The 25,184-nt window shown below is 36.3% G+C and overlaps 1 protein-coding gene across 7 annotated transcripts in view; it reads right to left on the minus strand.

The window, feature by feature from the left end:
- Positions 1 to 25,184, minus strand: part of AGFG1 (ArfGAP with FG repeats 1) — a 68,224-nt gene that overhangs the window by 42,628 nt on the left and 412 nt on the right. For all 7 annotated transcript variants that reach the window (XM_060106578.1, XM_060106579.1, XM_060106577.1 and 4 more), the window contains exon 2: positions 7,704 to 7,797. In XM_060106578.1, coding sequence (XP_059962561.1) covers positions 7,704 to 7,797 — 94 coding nt within the window. The remainder of the gene's footprint in view (positions 1 to 7,703; positions 7,798 to 25,184) is intronic.

The following is a 25,184-nucleotide window of genomic DNA, read 5'->3' on the forward strand; positions in this document are numbered from 1 at the left end:
AGTAAGATTTTTTTTTTAAAGATAACATACTTAATGGCAAGAAAGAAAGAAACAAAAGCTGAGAGATGAAAGGAAGCTAGAATGGCTGAAGCAAAGAGTTAGAAGGAAATAAATAATGTGACCTGGGATAAAAATGCAATAAAATGTTAAATAAATGCTCAGAGTAGTTACAAACTACCATCCAGCTCCTTCTACAATACTCTTGAGTTTTCAGTCATCATTCAGAAAGATCAACAAGCTACAATATGCACAAAACAAAGATAACATTTCCAACATTCTTTTTGTTAATTAGTATTATTAGATATTTCTCTGAAAGCCAACAACTAATATCAAAGAATGCACTCTGAATATTTTAAAGATTACTATGTCATTACTGATTTGATTCAGCAGAATTTTTAGAAACTCTTAACCTCACCTTTCTTTCAAAATAGAGGCCAGACTTTAAAATATGTGTTTCTTCATAAATATGCAGAAGTTAAACAAATAGCATCTTTAATACAGAACATGCTTCGATATTTTAGCTAGATGGTTTTAAACCTCAAATATCTCACTAGGAAGCTAGTCTCTCAAATAATTACATATTTTTAGTTAAAAATTTTTGAAATGTTACTATTATTATTGAATTAACTTTTCATACTGATTAATACCATCATATTGACTGTAATTCTGCAAAAATCTCCCTAAACTAAATTCAGTTCAAAGCACACCATTTTCCTATATGATACTTTTTTTCCCCCTGAGCTTAGAATTAGAAGTCAATGAAAAAGTACATTTGCACTTAAAACTGACATCTTACATCTACATAATACATCAGTTTTCAAAATGTTTTCACATGTACTACCTTCAAATCAACCTCATCAAATAGGCAGGACAGGTACTTCCCATAGTGTACAAGGGAAAATGAAGCTCTGGGAAAAGTAGTTTCCCCAAGGTAACAAGGCTTATCAATTAGTGGTGCCGAAACTAGACCACAGATTATTGAGTCTAGACTGGATGGAGCCTTTAGTTACTATACTGGTTCTCTCAAAAGGTGGTCTGTAGCCATCAGCAACAGAATCACATGGGGCTTCTGGCTGAAAATGCAGACAGACACTCCTCTGCCTCACCCCACACCCAGGGTCAGAATCTCTGAGGAGTAAAGCCCAGGAATTTTTACAAATATAATAATAATAAAATAAAATAAAATAAAATTTAAAATAAAATACACACACATTTACATATATGTACAAACACACACAAACACACACATTCATACATTCTCACTGCTCTAGGTATAATGAAGAAGTATATAAGATTATGTCATGGAAATGTCTATAATGTAAGACCAATACAGAAGAAACTATGAGAGCAATAAAAAAAATTTGTGTAAAATCTTAGAGTCAGTGCTATATTAAAAAAAAAAAAAAGCTTAAAGTATGGGGGCGGGGGGGGGTTGTCCCTGTGGGCTAAAATACTCCTGAAAGACTTGATGGAAGGGTAAAAACTTTGATAGGTCTTGAAAAACAGATTCAGGATAAATAATTCAGCTTGAGCAAAATGGCAAGAAAAGTGGAATACAGACAGCATATATAGAAAACAAACCAGAAACCACTGGCGTTCAAACATTTCTATTGGTAATGAAGCAAGAAAAAGATTAACTAGGAAAAGAAGCAAGGTTATAAAAGAATTTATATTGAGAACTGAAAACTTTGGAATTCCATAGACCAGGAGTCTATAATCAACCACCTGCAGACCAAATTTGGGTTACTGGCCTATTTTTGTACTGCCCCTGATTATTTGGTTTATGCATATTTAAAGGGTTACTTTTTTAAGATTTTTTCTAACAAGAATATACAACAGAGACTGTATGTAGGTGGCCTTCAATATTTACCATCTGGCCATTTACAGAAACAGTTTTGCCAATCTCTGTACAGACAGCAAGGTAATTGTAGACCCTGGAGTAATGACTATGTAACTTAACTCTGCCACTCAATAATGACATTTAATATGCTGTTACTAAAATAACTCCCAAATTTTACTAATATTATTTAAGCTCAGCATAAAATTAATATGCTCCAAGAGTTTAAATATATAACCTAAAATTAATGTAAATGATGCTACTGTATTCTAAGAAAACTGAAAAATTCCCCTAATGAAACCACTCTGAGCAAAAAGTCAAAAAAAAAATATTGATAATCCTTCTATACCTTCTACTATCTTAGATTCTGATTCAACAAACATCTGAATATCTATATTATTCTATAAGAAATATGCTGGGAACTTTCACAGGTTGCTTGAGCTCAAATTATTCTAGCCTTTCTATATTAAGATACTGTTATTATTTTACACTTGTAGAAATTGAGGCTCAGAGGCATCTTGTCCATCGTTCTCAACCTTCCAAGTCCAAATCCAATCCTTTCTGCACAAGACCACTTCAAGTACTCTTTTAATAGGCCCGGCCCATATTTTATCAATTTCCCTACAGAGCTGCAGTTTGGGTTAGACTGTTTAATTTTTAATCAAACTTAAAAGAAATGAATACAACACTTTGAAACTACCTGACAGTTCCATGCCCTGATTCAGGATTAATTCAAAAGCTCATTGTCTTTACTATGATAATGGCCTACGGGCTCTTTCTCATATTGGCCTTCTACTTTACAGAGTCCACTGTTCTGTACTGACAATGACCATCACTTATTATAAGTTTATAAGACAAGATGATTTAGGAAATAACCACTAGTGTCCTGTTTAACAGCATAATAGATTGAGTATAACATATCATAAAATGATACCTGAATATTCCAGCAAAATTGTCACAGCATGTGAATTTGGAATTTTAAATTTTTTAGATATCAAAATATTTTTCTTTGTGGCAATGCTTGTTTCTGATTATAAAATAGCTCCAATCTTCCCAAAGATGCAATTTAACTACTCAAAAGGCCTAAAGAGCTGTCTCATAAAATAAAGCCTATTTAAGCCATAAGTATAACTTCTTGAAAAAAACTGTCTGCATAATCCCAAGCATTTACAACTCTAAACTGAAGCCCTTTCTCACTCTTATACCAAAATGGAACTGAAAAAAAAAAAGATTTTTACTGTCTCTCTCCCCTACTAGACTGTAAGCTTTACCTGAGGGCACGAATCATGGACAGTATCCCTAGCACCCAAGGACAATCCCTGGCACATGGTAGATGATTAACAAATCTCTGCTTCAAGAATGAAGAATGGGGCTTCCCTGGTGGCGCAGTGGTTGAGAATCTGCCTGCCAATGCAGGGTACACAGGTTCAAACCCTGGTCCGGGAAGATCCCACAAGCCGCGGAGCAACTAGGCCAGTGAGCCACAACTACTGAGTCTGCGCGTCTGGAGCCTGTGCTCCGCAACAAGAGAGGCGGCGATAGTGAGAGGCCCACGCACTGCGATGAAGAGTGGCCCCCGCTCGCCGCAACTAGAGAAAGCCCTCGCACAGAAACGAAGACCCAACACAGACAAAAATAAAAAATAAAAAATAAATTAATTTAAAAAAAAAGAAAAATTAATCAATCATGAATGTTAACCAGGGAAAAGCACACCTTACCTTATGGGTCTACTGTTTAAGAAGGATTTTTTTAAAGCTTTAGCTTCTGGGTTGGGGGTTATTTTTTTTAATCTAGCATAAAGATGATCAAATACTGTCAATCAATGCATGATTTTATTTCTACATGTAGATTTTATGCCTGTGGAGCATAAGCAGTAATCTTTTTACTCTCAGTCCTGAAACATAATTAGGAAGATTAATTTATTACTAGAAAAGAAAAACTATACGGTTCAAAATAAAATTACTTCTACATTTTCCTTTTACTGAATTATCTATAGCACTGTTAGCCAGCCTTCCTTCCATTAAGTTTGATAATCAGAAGTTAACCCAATAGTGAAATTCCTTCAACTAGAGGACCGTGGTTGACCCACATCATAAAAGAGGGCATATGGAGCAAACCACTAACGATTTTTTTAAAGTAACATCATGACACAAAAGAAAGCATTACAAGATAAATGTGTGGAAATTTTTTGTGAAATATCTGACTTTTGGAAAAAATGTCAACACCAATAAACACATAGTGCTTTGCTATAAAATATTTTACTAACACCTGGCAAGTATGTTCTATAACCTGATAATGTACATATCTCCTCCAATGAACACACTGTAGGAGCCTAAGCATTCTAAAGTAATATTCAAGTAACTTGTAAACTATATCTGTAGATACTAATGATGTTATAAACATCAAGGGTGTCCGTGATACATATTTATAAATACTAGTAACATCATCTGCTTATTACCACAGCTACCAACTCAGACCAATTCAGATGGACTTTATTAATGACTCAAATGGCGTGAGTAGTGCTGCCATCAGTTCTGTGACTTGCCAAAAACAGTGAACAATTCTTAGTAAAGTTCTCAATGAAAAGTGAAATCTTTCCCAGATATACAAATGTGTCAAGTCACTGCATCGACGGTCTCAATTCATGGCTTCCTGTATCCAAGCCCTCTGCCCTGTAACTTGGTAGTCCCCTCCCACACTTGATTCTGGACTTGGCAGCATGACTTCTGGCAATAAGTTGTTCACGACTATTAATGAAAACATATAAAACAGATTTAAGTTATACATGCAGACCGACTGTAAAAAGGTTTTTCCCGCTTATAAAGGTCTGGAAGAACATCCAAAGCATGTGGAATATAGGTTAACTCTATTCAACACCTTGTGAATCATCCAGCAACCAAGGTGCTTGCCTGCTTAAGCCAGCAACATTCCCTAATCGTAACAACCAAACATGCCCCTCAGAACGTTAAAACATCCTCATAAGGGTAGAAGATCCAAGACTTCTGCCAGTTAATATACTTTTCGATCTTTTAACTTCAGGCATGAACCCATTCATGCACAAGATGTATGACAGTACCTTCTTTTTAATCCAAAATTTATATGATTGAGTATGGTCCTTTCCAGACTACTGAGAGATAACACACAGTGCAAATACAGCAACATAATTTGAAACAAAAAATAAAGATCTGTATTTTTTCTCTATGCATGTTATACTTAAGATTTAAATGTTTAAATAAGATAAACTGATAATAAAGTACTTGCACTTCAAGTCTATAGGTTTTTATTAAGTTGTACCAATCATCCTGCATTTCATGATATCAATCCTCACCTTCTATACATCTCTTGAAATTTTAAGAACACAGATATTGCTAATATTGTAAAGAATCAAATATACCTAGTCCAATACTTTGGTTCTCAGATGCCCTTAGGGACACAAGAAAGTATGTTTTTCTCCCTTAACAAGCAATTAAATGGTTGGTACACTTTCCAGCAGTAAGAACCATTGCAAATTTCTCTTTTCTTTGTGCACTGTGTTTCGTCTGCCTGCAATATCTTTTCCTGCCAGCCTAAGTCCTAGTCACCCTCAAAAGCCAGCAAATATTCAGCCCCCTCTATGAGATCTTCCCAATCCTCTCCTTTTCACCAACAGATTGAGTCCCTCCTTCCACATTACTTCTGAAACTTCTTATTCTTTATCATTAATTATCTAACACACTGTTGTAATTATCTGTTACATACCTGTCTCCCTAACTGGACCATGAGCTCTATGTCAGCTAAGCCTATGTGACATTTCTATAACTGTATCCAAGTACCTAGTACAGTGACTGCCATGGTGAGGGCTTTAAATTTAAATGGCTTATTAATTTGCATGACTCTTTTTAGGATTTAAGATTCATAAGTCCATCCATCATCTCTATTATTTGTATTTTGTTTCTATTATTTGATATAATGAGTTACCTAAAATTTCTTTTCATATATTCTAAATTTATTTTGATATTACAGTCAATAACTTCCTTCAGAAATCCTGTCATACGCAACAGCACAGCTGAACCTTGAGAACATTATGCCAAGTGAAATAAGCCGGTCAAAGAAGAACAGTACTACATGACTCCACTTAAATGAGGCATCTAAAACACTCAAACTCACAGAAGCAGAAAATAGAATGGTGGTTGCTATTCAATGGGTATAAAGTTCAGTTATGCAAGATGAGTAAGTTCTAAAGATCCATTTACAACACTTTGCCTATAGTTAATACTACATTTTACACTTAAAAATTTTTTAAGACAGTATGTCTCATGTCCAGTGTACTTAGCACAATTTCAGAAAAAAAAGGTCCTTCAATCGTAGTATTTTGGAACCAGTCTCCACCTAATCTTATCTACTGACAGGTTTGAATGTTTTTTACTTACTTCTCCAATGCATTGTTTGTTACCTTTCCAGTTCTACTACTCTGACTTTATCTACTGTCAATTGATTTTTAATCTAAGAACAGATATTTTTTCATTTCTGACTCCATTCTGATGTCCAAAATTTTGCATAGAAGGCCAAAATTCTAAGAAAGTAATTTAAAATATGCACTGCTAGGCTAATCCCAAACTTTATACAAATAGTTCAAATTGTCTTTTAATCCAAAAATACATTTCTACACTTACTGTCATTACACACCTTCTGCCTTTTCATCTTGCTTTAGATTTTCCTGTAATGTACCTACATCAGTCTGGAACTTGATTACTCAAGATAATTTTTTATCGGCAAAATCTGGAAACTTCAAAGTGTGTGCTCAATTCTCTAAATCATGTATTTAAAAATATTTCACAATCTTAAATTTACACTTCTTTACTACTTTAGAACCATATACACACATGAATCACAAGTAGACAAGCAAGTTTAAGATGCTACTATCAAAGTGTTAGGGAAAAAAAAGAGGCAGAGTACAAAATGCTTGCATGTATCTTCTGAGGGTGAAAAAGAAGATTGAAATTAATAAAATCTTAAGACTTAAATTCTTTTCTGTGTCATATCAAAAACATGCAAAAAAAAAAAAACCACCCCAAAAACACGCAACCACTGTAGTACAACTAAAGTAATATTTCCTTTCTAGGAAGTGATTCAAGTGTCTATTAAATAATAATGGCTATTACTCATCAATTGGGTTGACTGGCTCATCCTTGCCCCCAAATTATAAAACATTCTTGCTTTCGCTGTTAATTTTACAGGTTTTTTTTAAAAAACAGTAGACCACCACTTTTACTAATAGAAAAACATGGAACTAAAACAAGAAAGCAAACAAACAGAATGGAATTCCTGAAAGCCCATTAAAGCAGAGTAGAAAGAAAAGGCTCCCCTGAAATCTTTACTCTACTGAGTTCCTCATGACGCAAGGCTGCCCCCTCAGAACTACTAACCTCCTCCTTACTGAGCACCTGCTCAATATTAAACATCACACATACATCTAAAGTTAAAAACGTAAAAAGGAAAGAGGGGTCCTCAAGTGAAAGCTGATCACACAACAGCCTAACAAAAGTTTACTACAATACCATAATGTTAATTCCCTTTCTCCCTCTCTTATTTTGTCTTTTAAAGCAAAAACTAACAGTTACTCCAATACTAGATGTCCTCCAAAAATGCCTTTTACATTCAATACTGACAAAGTTTACACACAGGTTTCATCTCAGGTTTAAGGTTAAGTATTTATGTAGTAGACATTAATTCTAAACACATTATTAATGAGTACTTTCTATAACATCTAAATATAGAATACAAAAATAACTTTTTAGACAGTGAAAATTCACCATTCTAAGCAACTTATTAAATCTTATTAAAACGACTACCAACAAAAAAGTTGAAAATTGTAAAAAACACTTACTTCATTCCCATGTTTTTGAAGGAATTCAATTTCCTGTTGTGTGAATGTTGTCATGGAGATGGATTTCACCCTGTGTGGTGGATTTAACCCTCGCCTGAAAGATAAAATATTTTACAGATTTACTATTACAAACTATAGTATTTTAAGAATTATGTATCAGATAACTCAAAACATTTTTAATTAGCACATTTAAACTTGGAACAGTGTTTTCATTCCATAAACTACAAATATTTAAAAGTTATCTTAAACTATTAAGCCCCACAATAGATATGTCAATGTAAATTTAGTCAGACCCACACTAAATAATATATTTAAAGATAAATTCAAGTAACCACCTAGTTAGAAGCAAACAGTACCTGTAACACATGAGATTCATGGAAACACAAATATTGCTTTAGTGTATGTCTGATGGAAGGAGAATAATATATATATGACGGGCTCAATGGTAAAGAATTCAAAGTTATTATTTAAATATTTTCATATTTCCTGAGAAAGTGACAATGGTATGTCAGGTTTGGACGTTATCTGTTTCACATTTCGAAGTGGAGAAACGTTAAGTTAGGTTCTGTTGTTTTGCTTTAAGTTTTAAACTAATAAATTACTTTCCTTCCAGCTCTTGGTAAGTCATAAAATACAGATATGAAGATTGCACAGTAGGAGAAACTGAACACAGCAATTTCATCCTAGTAAAACTTCCAAACTTAACTATAAAGAAACAACTACCATATGAATTACTTTCAAGTACCTTTACAACTAGCAATCACAAATTAAGGCTTTAACGATATCATCTAAATTTCCAAAAGTGAAAATTTAGCAAATTTTAAAGCAGGACATTTTGTTTTCCAATTCATCTGTATTATGAGAATAAGACTAAATTCATCATATTCACAGCTTATTCATTTATGATATTTACCCTAACAAGTCCTACCTTGTTCCAAAACAATTTAAAAAGGAATTAGCTTATTACTGTTCTCTCAGATTCCTCTGCTCCCTCCCTCACATTTAGCATCTCTGTCTCTCCTTATTCCCTCATACTGCCTCCTCGTTCCAGCCAACCCTCTACCCTTCCATCTCCCTTATACTATCCTTTCAATAAAAAAAGCAAAGGAATAACTTTCTAACAAGGAAATGTCAAACACTGCTACAAGGGTGTATGTTTGAATAAGCAAGTTTGGAGCAATGAATTATATCCCTGTACTTCTCAAATCATCAAATGAGGGAACCACCTGACTCTTAAAGTTACATGCAGATGTAATCTCATGAAAGCACTGCACTGTATAGCTTACTCTCTCATACATCTCAAGGCCCTACCATACCACAATGTTCATTTTTGCATAGAGAAGGTATTCATATTACTTAAATAAGTGAACAAATTTTCTCACTTATGAAACAAACAAAACCATAACATACTCATAACCACAATATGACAGGACATTTTCCCACTTAACAAGAAGACCTATTACAGAGCTTCTTTAAATGCACTCTCTCAGTGCACTTAAAATAAGATTCAATTTACAAAACTGGTAGACACAATTTTGCAAGGCCAGATTACTTACATAAATTGAGTAACTCCAAGGAAATTTTACATTTGTTCATATTGGTTTCTCTAATTACTCTTTTATATTTCATTAATTCTGGTAGATTAACTGTATTTTCAGTGCAAAAATTTTCCCTTTTTTAGCTTCCAAAAGCTTTGTATGTGGATATAACATGACTATAAAATAGTTTGGTAAAAAAATAGAAGGCTGGGCTTCCCTGGTGGCGCAGTGGTTGAGTCTGCCTGCCGATGCAGGGGACGCGGATTAGTGCCCTGGTCCGGGAAGATCCCACATGCCGCGGAGTGGCTGGGCCCGTGAGCCATGGCTGCTGAGCCTGCACGTCCAGAGCCTGTGCTCCGCAACGGGAGAGGCCACAACAGTGAGAGGCCCGCGTACGGCATGCATGCATGCATGCATGCATGCATGAATAAATAAATAAATAAATAAAAATAGAAGGCTGACTCTATCAATTTCTTCTGAAGAATGCAGACTGATGAGGCTGTAGTAAAAAATGTAGTCTCATACACTGACGACAGTAAGATAAATTCACCAACCTGTGAATAACCTTATTCATGTGTTTTGACCCAGTAACAAACTTTTAGGAATCTATTCTAAAGAAGGAATCTGAAACTTAACTGCGTACAAGATGTTCATCAAACATCACTCATACTAAAAAAAAATAATAATAATAACAAACACTTCATTATCAAAGGGGAAGTGATTAAGCGACAATAAAACTGTACAACTATGCATACTTATGCTTGGTTTTTTTTAAAGATGAAAATTATATAGTATTCTCAAAACTATATTAAAAATATCTGCAAAGAAAACAAACTAAATACCCCAAAATGTTAACAGTCTTTGCTTATAGATTATGGAACTGAATGATTTTTTTTCTATTTATAATTTTCTATTCTCTCCATGTTTTCCACAATGAAAACTTGTTACTTATTCTGTAACAGGAAAAAAAATTGCAAGAAATAATAAACAATTCAATTAACTAGTAGTAGTCAAAAAATTTGGACTTTTAGTCCTGGCTTTATGGATGTGAATGTCTGTGCTGAAGAATTACAGAGAGAAAATGAAAGAACAGTTCTTAAGGCTTTCTTTCAGTTTTTCTAAAAAACCTGGAAAACTTTCCTCCCAAATATAGCCACCAGCATCAACAATTTATCTTTACCTCATTTCTCTAAATCAGGCACTACCGACATATTGGGCAAGAGAATTCTTTACCGTGAGGGGGCTGTCCTGTGCACTGTAGGAGGTAGGGCAGCATCCCTGGCCTCTACCCACTAAATGCCAGAAGCATGCCCAAGCCAGTAGGAATAATGAAAAACGTTTCAAGATACTGATAAATGTCCCTCAGAGGTGTGGGATGGGACAGCAGAGTCCTTCTACTTGAGAACCACTGCTCTAAATATACCAAATATGTTAACTACCAAGTGAAGAAAGAAGCAGAATTCCTTTGGATCACTACTGAGATATAAATTCTACCTAGGTTCAATCTTCTACAGAACATTATACACATTTACCTCATATACAACAAAAAACTTAAATTTTCCCATAAATTTACTATTTCCAGAATAACAGAAAATAGAAACCCTTAGAAGAGATTAAGGAAAGTGTCCACAAAAAGTAACCATACGATGTCAAGCACACTTACACAAATTGGTAGGTAAAATATAATTTAATAAGAAGAAAATTAATATTTTTAAAGTAACCTAGATTGGCACTTTGCATATCTAATCTCAATAATTTCTACTTACAATAGTATAGCAGACTAGATATTTTGAAAGGTTCCTCTGCTAAAATATGATACCCCATAAATTATTTAAAAAAAGAAAAAAACCCTAATTGTTAACATTTCTAGAAAGTAAGGGGGCTCTCAAAGAATTCCCCCTTCCCCAAAGAAGAAAAAAGACCAAAAAAAAGAGTGAGCTAAACCAGAAGAGTGGCCCATGTCATACAAAAAAATTCAGTGTTGCTCAGAAGGCAAATACCAACAATAACTAAGACAAGATGAGAGGTAAACCTGAAATATCCCTGTTAAACCCAAGACCCTGGATGGAGAATTAAGTAGCTTCAGGATGGTAGTATCCCTAGATCGCAGGAGAAGAATATACAAATCCTCTCAAGAGAAATGCATTTCTGGGCTCCCCTGGTGGCACAGTGGTTGAGAGTCCTCCTGCCAATGCAGGGGACATGGGTTCATGCCCCGGTCCGGGAAGATCCCACATGCCGCGGAGCGGCGCGGCCCGTGAGCCATGGCCACTGAGCCTGCGCATCCAGAGCCTGTGCTCCACAACGGGAGAGGCCACAACAGTGAGAGGCCCACATACCACGAAAAAAAAAAAAGAGAAATCATTTCTAATTTATAAATTATGCTATCAGCATTTGGAAATATTAATTTCAATAAAAGATGAGATTATAATAAAAATCATCACACAACAACAAAACAAACCACTGAGCTTGAGTCAGCAGAAACAAAAGCTTTATGCCACCTCTTCCCAAGACTTTAGCCATTGGATTTATCAAATACAAAGTAAATACAGCATGTAGGAAATGTTAAAACAAACAAAAGATGGAATAAAAATGAACAGGAAATGTGTAATTATCAGAATAACAGTTAAATTTAAAAGTCAGAACTTTCAGAAATGAAAAATTATAAATGTGGAAATTAAAAATTCAACAAATTAGTTAAAGAGCAGATGAGACACACCAAAAGAGAGATTTGGTGAATTAGAAATAAGAAATAACCCAGAAGGCAGCACAGATACTTCAGGAGACAGAAAAAAGCAAGTGTTTTCAGAAAAGGAAAAAACACGGGGGTGGGGGGCTCTTCTTGCTTTTGAGAGACAGAATTGAAAGAATGAAGGAGAGGCAATATTTGAAGAGCTAACGCCTGAGATTTTTTGAAATCCAATGAAAGTCATGCGTCTACAGATATAGGAAGCACAGCTTATCAGAATCAGGACAAATAAAATTCACACTTAGAAACATTTGGGTGAAACTTCAAAGATAAACAGAATATCTTAAAAGCACTCAGAAAGAAAAGACAAAGGAAACAAAATCTGACTGAAAGACTTTTCAATGGAAACCAGAAAATAGTGGAATATTATCTTTAAGTAGTTAAAAAAAAAAGTTGCGAACTCCGCAAAAATATCTTTGAAGTCTAAGATCAAAATGACATTTCCAGATAAACAAAAAACAGAGTTTACCCCCCAGGAGATCTTCCCCAGTTGGCTCTCTGTGTCCCTGGGCTCTACATCCAGGAATTCAACCAACTGCCGGTCAGAAACACTGGGGGAAAAAAATTCCAGAAAGTTCCAAAAAGCAAAATTGGAATTTGCCATGTGCCCAGCAACTATTTACACAGTATTCACATTGTATTCACACCTATTTACATAGCATTTACATTGTACTTATGATCATTTACATAGCATTTACATTTTATTAGGTATTGTAAGTAATTAGAGATGATTTAAACTAAACAGGAGCATGTGTATAGGTCATATGCATCTTATATAAGGGACTTGAGCATCATCAGATTTTGGTATCTGTGGGGCATCCTGGAACCAATCCCCCATGGATACTAAGGGATGACTGTATACACTTTAAGAAGAAAAATAACCCCAAGAAGGTCATGCGATGCAAAGGGGTGAGCAAAAAAACTGGGAAACACATTGGCAAATCTAAACAAATAGCATCTGATTTCAAAATATCCTACGTATGGTGGAGGGGAGGGGGCAAATTTAACATTTTACCAAAAATAGCACTTAAGTGAGAGTACTTTGTATTTTTAAAGACTTTGTATTATTAGGGGAAGGTTAAAATACTGATTAACTCTAGAATGTTACGATGGATAATAAAATTTCAACAGTGACCATAAAATAACAGAATTTACAGCTTCCTAACCAGTATAAGGGGGAAATCAAATCAAAACAACCAAAAACACTGTCTTTTTTAAAAAAAATTAAACATACACTTACCATAAGACCTAACAATTCCAATCCTAGGTATTTACCCAGGTGAAATGAAAACTTGTGTTCACCAAAAAATCTGTATATAAATAACTGTATGAAACAACTGGATTGTTTCATATGTATCAAAAACTGGAAACAATCCAAGTGTCCCTCAAATGAGGAATGGGTATACTCCCAAGCAATGAAATACTACTCAGCAATAAGGAGAAATGGACTACTAGAATATGTATTGGGTGTGCCAAAAAGTGCCTTCGGTTTTTTAAGTAAAAATAAAAGACACATTTTTCATTTTCACCAAGAACTTTATTGAACAACGTATTCACCCTTTTGTTCCACTACCTTCTGTCATTTTTCAGGCAAGTTTGTAATTCCATCTGCCCAAAACTTTTTATCTTTTTGAGCAAAGAACTGTTCCAAGTGCCTTTTACAGTCTTCCAGGGAATTGAATTTTTTTCCATTAAGAGAATTCTGTAAAGACCGAAATAAATGGAAATCCGAAGGTGCAATGTCTGCTGAATACGATGGATGAATCAGAACTTCCCAGCCAAGCTGTAACAGTTTTTGCCTGGTCATCAAAGAAACATGCAGTCTTGTATTATCCTGATGAAAGATTAGGCGTTTTCTGTTGACTAATTCTGGACGCTTTTTGTCGAGTGCCGCTTTCAGTTGGTCTAACTGGGATCAGTACTTGTTGGAATTAACCGTTTGGTTTTCCAGAAGGAGCTCATAATAGAGGACTCCTTTCCAATCCCACCATATACACAACGTCACCTTCTCTGGAATGAAGACTGGCCTTTGGTGTGGTTGGTGGTGGTTCATTTCGCTTGCCCCACGATCTCTTCCATTCCACATTGTTGTACAGTATCCAATTTTCATCACCAGTCACAATGTGTTTTAAAAACGGAATGTTTTCGTTACGTTTCAGTAGAGAATCGCATGTGGAAATATGGTCAAGAAGGTTTTTTTCACTTAACTTATGTGCAACCAAAACATCAAAGTGATTCATGTAACCAAGCTGGTGCATATGATTTTCAACGCTTGATGTGGATATTTTGAGTATGTCAGCCATCTCCTGTGTGGTATGTTGACTGTTCTCAATTATTGTTTTGATTTGATCACTATCAACTTCAACTGGTCTACCTGGCCATGGAGCATTGTCCAATGGAGAACTCTCCAGCACAAAACTTTGCAAACCACTTTTGACACGTTCAATCAGTCACAGCACCTTCTCCAACACTGAACAAATCTTTTTGTGTGTTTCAGTTGCATTTTTACCATTCTTGAAATAATAAAGCATAATATACCGAAAATGTTGACTTTTTTCTTCCATTTTCAATATTAAAATGGCCAATTTTGATAAGTCTTTTTAACTGCATGCTGATATGATAGCTGCCACATACAATCTAACAAAATTGTTTCAAATGAAGTTAAAGACAACTAAGTTCTACTAGAGCCATCTTACGGAAAAAACAGAACAAACCTTTTGGCCCATCCAATAACAACTAACCTGAATTAATCTTAAAGGTATTATGCTGAGTGAAGAAGGTAATCTAAAAAGGTTATATACTGTATAAATGACATTCTCAGAAAGAAAAACTATAGTTGTTGGAGAATGGATCAGTAGAGGCCAGGCGTTAAGGAAAGACAAGGGTTAGAGAGTCTTGAGGGGTAACTGAACAGGTCCATTCCATGTTCTGATTGTGGTGGTAGTTACATGAATCTATACAGATGTTAAGACTCCTAAAATTACACAACAAAAAAGTTGATTTTAATGTATGTCAACTTAAGAGTCCATGTTACTATCTTATAGAAACCACAATTTTTACACAAACTAAAATTTTTTCATTGGCAGACTACCTTCTCCATCTACCAAATTTGATCACTTAAATGAATGAAATCCTCAATCAAATCTGAATTATTCATTTATCTAGTTATTTTCAAGATATATTCCTGGAAGCTGGTGCCACTTCCCCTTTTTTGCTAAGCCAAGTTTAGCTATCATGTGAATCCAGTGTTTATAAAACACTTTACTGTAATGACATTAGTCATAACTATTGGATGAAAGTGTTATTAGGCAAGTAACCCACATCATTTTCACAGTGCCAATATTGTTGAAGTTCCATCCACTCTGGATCCTAAAATACACGTTTTAAGTCTCCACTTCAGTGCAAAAGAAATTTTTTTAATGACTCATTTAATAACAGCAGTATTGATATTTTGAAAGCATGTTTGTCACTTAATTGGTTTCAAGAAGTTCCAAAGTCATCTACTGGTGGAGCCCAACATGCTTCTGCAGTATAATTAAGTCATATGCAGATTCCCAGGAGTTTTAGTTTTAACGACCACCACCCAGGTATGACTGCAACCAGATGGTGTGACTCATTCCATATGTCCACCAGTATGCTACTCTTAACTACGCCTCAAACAATCTTCCAAATAGCCATTTGTCAACTCAAATTACAATGTGTGCTAGATAAATAAGTAAGAAAGCTTATTTAGCTAGTTTCATTAATTGTTTTCCTCCTGCTGGGGGAAAAGCTGGTTAAAATATTTTACTAGGCTGTGGAAATTTAAGTGGTTGTTAATGCTGGCATAAAGTAATAAAGCTAATCTGGCATTTAAATCTATTCCAATCTTAGTTATTTAGTAAAAATATTATATACAATGTTTCATATTATAAAAATTATACATTTAAAATCTACAACAAATGGAAAATGCCTTTAACAGGTTATCAAAAATCTACAGACTTTTGATGCCAAGATATGTATGTATTATATAGTCCAGAATATTAGTTTATCCAGAACACAACTTTAAAACACTGAAAATACATACACACACACACACACACACACACACACACACACTCATGGTGCAAACTATAATTGTTATTTTGGGTTTTTGTTTTTGAAAGCCAGAAACACTACACTGTAAGGTCCTTGTAACATTTAGGGCAAGCACTAAAAAATAACATCCAAGTAACAATTTAAACCTAATTAAGGTATTCTTGCTAAAAGTGGACAAAACCCAGGAATGTCTTTACTACCTCTCTAAACTCTACTGAAATGATAGCAAAGGAATAAAAAAGCATTAACCCACAAAGAGAAGAACAGAGAACAAAGAAGGAACCCAAAGGCATACCAAAATCTAGAAAATTACCAGCAGTAACTGACTGTGTAGACTAAAGAAAGCCAAAACAGATGCTCCTGTAGAGGTGGGAGAAGCCAACTAAAGATGATTCCCACCACAGAACCCCTGGAAGATTCGTGAAAGGAATCAAGCCACAAGTTGGGGGATTTACATAGGGTCAAAAATAGATTCCCAGTTTCCCTACTTCCATAAGACTACCCCTAAGAAGTCCTAGGCAGAAGTCTGAAGGAAAATCTGATCTGGAGAGGCTATACCAAATAGACTCTGGACTCAGGCACAGCTGAGGATCGCTACTGGGTACTATGCTAAGAAATGGAGGCTTATCTGAGACTCCACACACTGAATGATAATGAGCTCTATGCCCCCAGTTCCCTCCCTCAACTTGTGCCTAGAAGAATGACAGCCAGGTTTTTTTTTATTCCCCAGTAAGAAGACTGGAGAAAAAATATCTATAAACTAGCCAAGCGTAAGTTTCCAATCCAACAAGTCCAAAATAAAGCCTAAAACATTGAACAAAAAGACCTATACCAAAATACTTCAATATAGGTTCAGAATAGTAGGGATAAAAAGATCATATATACTCCCAAAGAGGGAGTGGAAAATAGGGCACTAAGAATGAGTAGTAAGAATAGAATCAAACTTCTCAATAGCAGTACTGAAGGATTAAAGACAATTAAGCAGGACTTCCCTGGTAAGAGCAGTGGTTAAGAATCCGCCTGCCAGTGCAGGGGACACAGGTTCGAGCCCTGGTCCGGGAAGATCCCACATGCCGCGGAGCAACTAAGCCCGTGAGCCACAACTACTGAGCCTGCGCTCTACAGCCTGTGCTCCACAACAAGAGAAGCCACTGCAGTGAGAAGCCTGCGCACCGCAACAAAGACCCAACGCAGCCAAACATTAATTAATTAATTAATTAAAGACAATTAAGCGATGCCTTAAAAATTCCAAGGGTAAAGTATTTTCACCTTTGTGAATGTGAGGGCAGAATAAGACACTTTCAGCCATGTAGCTCTCAAAAATGCTCTCCCATTAACCTTGAATCAGGAGGCTAATGGAAATGCGGGGGTCCTGGAAAAAGAGGTTGCAACACAGGTTAGGCACGAAGGGAATTTCCACAAGGAAGGCAGGAGAAAGTCCCAGGATGACAGCTGCGGAGCAGGCCTAGAGAGCAGCATTTCCAGATCAGAGGATGACAGAAGTACCCAGGAAAAAAAGAAAAAGTACCTGACATACCTGGTCATATTGAAAACAGTTATATACCTCAGCCAGAGATAATTTATCTGGGGATATATTAACGATACACACATGGAAAACAATGCAAGTGAAGAAACCTAGACAATTACAAACTTCAGGGGGAAAAGGTTGTACAAGAAAGGAAATGTAGTAGTAATATACTGTATGACTTAGCTGAGAACAGTAGGTACATAATGCAATAAGGTAAATACTAAATAGTGATGTAAGCAAAACTTGTGATGTTCTATTGAAGGAGCAGCTGCAGAGTACAGGTGGAGAGTGAGAGGAGTGTTAAGAGGCCAAAGCCTCATCTTCCCTCTTGTACAGGAGAGAAGTCAATAGATAAAAGCAAAAATTGAAGAATCAAAAACATAGCTGTAAGCATGCCAGCTAGAAATACTAAGATAAGCAAAGAGGAAAAGAACCAACCGTCTATGGTAATCAGAAACAGAGAAAGGGAAGAGACGACGGCTGCTGCTCGCTATTAAGTCTTGGCCTTTTTAAACTATGTGCATATATTCTTCTGATAAAAATTAAAATTCAATTAAAAACTAAACATAAAAAAGAATGGAAAATAAATGGTTCTTTCCCTTCAAAATCAAATTTAACTGACATATACGTAAGCTGGTTTCTTTGATGAAAAAACATTCCTAGAAAACATGAGGAATTTTTTAAATTTTAAATCCCTCCTATTTCAAAAATACCAAGTCTCTTTACTAGACACTAGCAATCTTTTTATAGAATCACCTACTGAACACAACTGTTGCAAGTTAGAGCCACCAAGATTCACAGAGTAAGATAAAGGTTAGAAGAGAGAAATGAGGAAGTTTTCACATCTTCCCACATTATTAGTTCTGCTGATTTTCATACTTCCCCCATCAAAGATCTTGCAAAATTTAACCAAAAAGTGCGGGAAGAAAAGAATTTTTAGAATCTGACACTACAAGGAAAATTCCTCTTCCTTTTCTAAACATGTATGTTTCTCTGTAACTTCCATACCTGGTCTTGTTATCTCCCCCTACAGAATAAACCTATTACCTCTTCCACATAAAGGCCTTAATTTACCCAAAGACAGTGACTACATGAACAGCTCCCCACCCTCACTCTCTAGTTTTTTCTTCTTTAAGCTAATAACACTTCTGTCCCTGCAAATATTCCTCTCATACAGAATTTCAAATCTCCTTATCCTAATCAACTTCCTTACACCATGCTCCAGTTTGTTAATTCATCTCTTAAAGTAAGCAACTAGAATAAAAGCAAAGTGTAACTATGACTTCCCTCCCTCTAAAAAGCAGTTATGGTACCAATCAAAAAGAGACCATGTCTTACTCAGGAATCTGTGGAAATATATGTTCTAACTTAAAAACAAACAAAAACTCATTCCCCATACATAGAACAATTCAAATAAGGTTCCCATCCCTCCTATAAGTTAATAAATTTCATTCTAATCATGTCCAATCAGGTGTCTTTAGGGCAACAGCTCTAATGTGTGAGGCTGTAAAGGATGTCACAAGGAACCTATTAACAAAGTACCCAAAGTTATGAATGATTTACTTTTTTAATATACATTAGAAGAACCCAAGGTTTATATTCCTAGATAATCATCGATTTGATCATGTGGATTGGGAAACGCATTACTGAGTGGAGGAAAAAACAGGAAGGGTAATGGCACCTAGTCCTGAATATCTCCACAGAAGCTTCTCAAGAATGTAAGTATTATGCATGTTGCAAAGAGAAGACTGAAAATTATCAGTCTGGGGATTTGCTTATTTTCCAAAGAGTGTACTGAAGTTAGATACAGAGGTTTCTAAAGAGGCAATAAATTTTAAATTAAGGCCCAGAGATCAGCAAGTTCCTTAAAAGAATGTTTTAATTCTTCTTATTTGTAATCCAACTCACAAAATTTTAATATAGATTTAATCTAGATAAATTGTACAACCACTACTTTGAAACTGACTAAAGATCAAAGTGTTTACAATCACACTGACCCAAATTCACAGACAAATGAGAGAAGAACAGATATGAACTTGATATAAAAATGCCTTGGTAGCAAGTTAAAAATGCCTTGGTACCTATGTGCCAAACTCAAAAAAATCAGTATCAGAACCAGTCAGCACCATATCCCATTACACTCACAATACACAACAACAGTTTCTAAATAAGTCAATGAACAGACATTTGAAGCTAACTAAAATTGTCTAACGAAAAGCATGACATAACTATAAAACAAAAATGGATGATACATCCATAAACTATCTGTCCTGCCTTTTAAAATCCAATGAAGTAAAATCCACCATTTAAATCCCTCAGATACAGAATTCACAACAATTTACAGCAAGCATTAAGAGTGTAAGCCACATTTTACAATTTAAAGTTGTGGAGAGTAACAGTACTTTCCTTATATGATTGTTACCAGAATAGTGCCTGACACAGAGTGAGCACTCAGTAATTCTAACTAGTAGTTATTATTATCTTATTTTTCATTTCTTTAATTTTTGTATCCCCAACACATGTACTGGTGCCTGGACTTAATGAATATTTGTTTAAAAAGGAAAAATAACCTCTGCACTTCACAATTGAAAAAGTATCAGTTTTCCCACTCACACTAAATTGAAGTTGTACTACACTGTCAAAATATCTCACTGAATGTAGCCATGTTAGAGTACTAAAAAAGTGAAAAGGGAATTAAGGATATAAATCACCGCCAACTGTGAGCTCATGTGGTACTGAATATTATAAACAGAGTTCCAAAAGGGTATTTGATTGCAAGCCACTCAAATGCTAATGAGTGTATAAAAACAAATGCCTCTTTTCATCTGTCCAACTTTAAAGTCAAAATTCTTATAAGATTCACCAAAAGACTCAAAATGCACACAAAATTAATAGAGTATAAGTTACTATCTGTCTACATTTATCCTCCTGTGAAATTCCGAGTTTAAAGGCACTGTTCACATAAAAGGGCTGGTATTAAGTGGGGCACGGTGTTTCTCAAATGTTATTTTTTATTTTTATCTAAATTCTCTCTGAAAAGTTTATGAATCATTTTTAAAGGATAGAACAATTCTCATATTATTTACTGATTACACAAATGCTAAAACTCTCCACAAAATAAATAATTTGGTCTAAACCTAGTCTTTAAATTAACTAAGTTCTTTAACATGAAGGTAATATTTTATGTTGGCTGTAATAGAATGCCATTCATAATTCTACATATTTCTGTAGACAGAAGCAGAAAGAGTGACAAATCAATCTGTTAGAACAACCCCATTCTACCTCAGTGACAGTTTAATACATCTATCTCAAGTCTATTTGAAAGTTTCACAATCGGAATTCAGTTACATATTCTAAATAAGCATCATACAAGCACAGAGTGCAGTCATCTGGAAAAAAAACAGGAAATAAAAGATCAGCTCTGAGTCTAGTAATATTAACAATAAGATACTTGTTCGATTTATCTAAACAAAGATACTGCTAAATATATGATAAAAGGCATGTGACTATCCTAAATTTTTAAATTCATGATAGTAGATACCCTTTACTGTGTATCTGCATTTTTTAGGCACATCAAGGTTTCTGACCAGCAGCTAACATGACTCAGTTCATATATGTACATCCACTGCTTGGCCCTATACTCAAAAATAATATATGTTCATAAATATTCAATGAATTGTACCATTTAATCCTCAGAACAGCCTTAAGCTATATATTATCATCTTTTATCACAAATAAAGAAACTGAGGCTGAGGGGATGGGTCCAGGCCAACCTACACATAGTGGCCTTAATACTTTGCCCTAAGTCACAAGGCTAGTGGCAGTGTCAAAATCTGACTTCAAAATTCATATTCTGGGCCTCCCTGGTGGCGCAAGTGGTTGAGAGTCCGCCTGCCGATGCAGGGGATACGGGTTCGTGCCCCGGTCTGGGAGGATCCCATATGCCGCGGAGCGGCTGGGCCCGTGAGCCATGGCCGCTGAGCCTGCGCGTCCGGAGCCTGCGCGTCCGGAGCCTGTGCTCCGCAACGGGGGAGGCCACAACAGTGAGAGGCCCGCATACCGCAAAAAAAAAAAAAAAAAAAAAAATTCATATTCTTTCAATTATACCATGGCATCTAAATAGCAAAGACATTATTATTAAACTCAATAGTTATATTATTCTTAAAGTATTTTCCAATATTATTGCTTTCCAAAGAAATAAATCCTCAGGAATTACTGTCCTTTCAATATTTCTGCAGCAGACCTTTGATTCAGGATCCATTCTTTCCTTCACAAGGATCCCAGATTTCTGATTTGGGAACTCTATTTTGGAGATCCTTGTTGTTCCAATAACGTCATCATAGAACGCATCCAATGAGGGCACTGGTTCTACTTAGCCATATGACCTAAGCTAACCCAGACTGAATCACAACTTCTGGAAAAGTTGTTAACAATGATATAAATTAAGGCAGTATGTAGCCCCAGGAGCTGGGAGCAGCCATCTTTGGATGAGGGAAATAGAGGTAACATCATTAACCACTGGATAAAGTCTTATTTAAAAACACACAATAAATTCCCCTCATATTTTCAAAGATTTTTTGATGTGGACCACTTTTTAAAGTCTTTATTGAAATTGTTACAATATTGCTTCCGCTTTATGTTTTGGTTTTTTGGCCTGGAGGCATGTGGGATCTTAGCTCCCTGAGCAGCGATCGAACCTGCACCCCCTACACCGAAAGGCGAAGTCTTAACCACTGGACCACCAGGGAAGTCCCTCCGCTCATATTTTTAAACCAACTTGAGTCAGGTTTTGAGTTACATCTAAAGAATCCAAACTGATAGATTTTTTTATAAAGCTGCTTCTCATTTCAGCATCTTTCACATATTGTTCCCTACTCATGGAATATCCTATCCCCCTTGTTAATAATGCCCCTCATATATTGGGGAGCTATTGATATTACATATCTCAGGCATCATGTGAGATGTCATACATAAAATATCTCTAATATTGAAAACTAATCTACATCCCAAATGTATAAGGTAAACCTTATCCTCACCTTTTCATAGATGAGAAACTTCAAACTCAAAGAGACTGACATTCTCAGTACCACACAGTTAATAAGTGGAGCCAGGATGCAAAACCAGGTTTATCTAGCTCATAAGTATTTGTTCTTTCAACTACATGAAGCCACCTGCCATGTGATCTTGTCTTTAAAGGTCTTTGCTCAGGCATCAAATCTTCTGTGAAGCTTTCCCTATTCATTTACATATTTCAGGGACAGCTCAAAGATATGAAATATCACAGTGTATCATAACTATGTTTACATACTTAGAATGCAAGCTCCTTAAGGATAGTGGGATCCAAGGAGGACCAGTGCCTCCCACAGTACATGACACAGGCCAAGTGAGCAATAAATATTTGTAGAATCACCACTAAACAGAGATATGGAGTCCTATCTGTTACAGGTTACATTCCAATAAAATAAACAATTGTCATGTATAATGAGATATCCTTTCATATATAATTGTTCGGAAATGTAACCTCTAGGAAGAAATTTGTAAATATTTTTCATATTACACATTTCCTGCAATAAAGTAAATTTATACTTGCAAATGGCTACACAGAAATGTCAGAAATCCAGAAGAGTAAATATATACATACTTTTCAAACTAAATACTTTACATGTATCAAAAGACCTTGTGTTTAGTAAAAACACTGGCATACTTATTATGCACATAATAAAAGTATACTCAAAACAAATTGGACTACTGGCTTCATTTTAAAACCAAAAGTTGCCCACAAACTAAGTCTTTATTTGTAAATGAAAAGAATGAACCAGACTATCTCCTAAATACCACCTAGCTCTGGGATTGTGTTGTACTTCAGTAACAACACTAATTATCAACTTCTCAGAGTGCTTTCTTGACTCTACAATCTAAAAGTAACCTCTCCGGCTTCCCTGGTGGCGCAGTGGTTAAGAATCCGCCTGCCAATGCAGGAGACACAGGTTCAAGCCCTGGTCTAGGAAGATACTGAGCCCTCGAGCCACAACTACTGAAGCCCGCACGCCTAGAGCCCGTGCTCCGCAACAAGAGAAGCCACCGCAATGAGAAGCCCAGGAGCTGCAACCAAGAGTAGACCCCGCTCGCCGCAACTAAAGAAAGCCCGCGCGCAGCCACGAAGACCCAACGCAGTCAAAAATAAAATGAAATAAATTTTTAAAATATATATATAAAAGTGACCTCTCAGAGAAGGTCTCTCCTATCATAGTATTTTAGTGCATACTTGCCCGACATTTTTCTCATTTGATTACTTATGTGTTCCCATCTCCTCCACTAGAATGTAAGCACCAAGAGAACAAGGATTTTGCTCTAATCATCAGCACAGCCCAAGGCTTTACAAAGAACCTATAGGCACCCAATAAATGTTTGTTGAAGAAATAATAGTCATGGAAGAGTAATAATGCTTCTTTGCCCAACTTAAGAAGGAAACAAAACATAAACAAATCCTACTCTACCAGGGCATACCTTGCATTTTCCAAGAATGAGTTTTCTCATATATCCATTGCCTCAGTATTACTCTTACAAAGTTTTTTGGGGGAGAAGTGGGGTACCAAATTACTTTATTTCAAAGAATGGTACAAGTGAAAGAACTTAAGTAGATGTCTGGTAGACCAAAGGTTATACGAACATTTAGTAACCACCACTTCGTCAATAATTTACTGAATACAAATTAATTTAGCATATAAAAGCAACTTATTCAGTTCCAAAATCATCTGCAAACTCTCCAAAAGAAACCTTCAATCACAGTAACGAAAGTTTTATGAAAACGCAGCTTAATGGAGCAAAGAGGAAGAAATACAAACCATCCCAGTAATTCAAGACGGTGGTCTCCCTTTTTCTGAAACAACGCTGTCTTTCCATCTCTCCTCATTTCTGTACACAGCCAGGACACTTAGCTATTAACAGAGAAATCTTACAGATACCACCACCATATTTACAATGACACAGCCCCGAGTCAATACCTTATTTCCTCTAAAACTTCCCCCAAACTCCTCAAGACTCTGCACCATAAAGCTAAAGCCCCGCAACCTCACGTCTTTCTCTGCCTCCCTCTCCCGCAATTAATCTTCTCTAACTTTTCCCTTGGGAATCACATCTCTACCATCAAGACATTTTAATCCCGCTACTATTCCTAAGTGCCGGCTTGCTCGCACAGACCTAGGTACTCTCGACCCGAGGAAAAAAAGCCCAAGCTAAGCGTCCCTGCTCTCTCCCACCCCAGGTTCTCCCCCACCCCCTAACGGCGCCCGGCAGGTGTATTGCTCGGGACCGCCGCGCCCCGGCGGAGAGGCGGGGCACACAAAGGACCCGCACGGCCCTCCCCAGCCTCCTCCCGTCTTTCCCCTGCAGTCCCGTCGGGTCAGCGCCCGGGACAGCCGAGGCCCGAGGGAAGCGGCGCCGGCTCCGCGGGGACCAGAGATGCTCACGCCGGACGCCCCCTCCGGACCCCAACCCCGCCCACGCCCCACCCATAAAGGCTGCCCCGGGCCTGGACCCTCGCCCGGCGAAATCGAAAGCGCATCCCCAGCCCGGCGGCAAGGGCCCAG

This window comes from Mesoplodon densirostris, chromosome 8 (assembly GCF_025265405.1).
Source record: "Mesoplodon densirostris isolate mMesDen1 chromosome 8, mMesDen1 primary haplotype, whole genome shotgun sequence".
Lineage (NCBI taxonomy): Eukaryota > Metazoa > Chordata > Mammalia > Artiodactyla > Ziphiidae > Mesoplodon > Mesoplodon densirostris.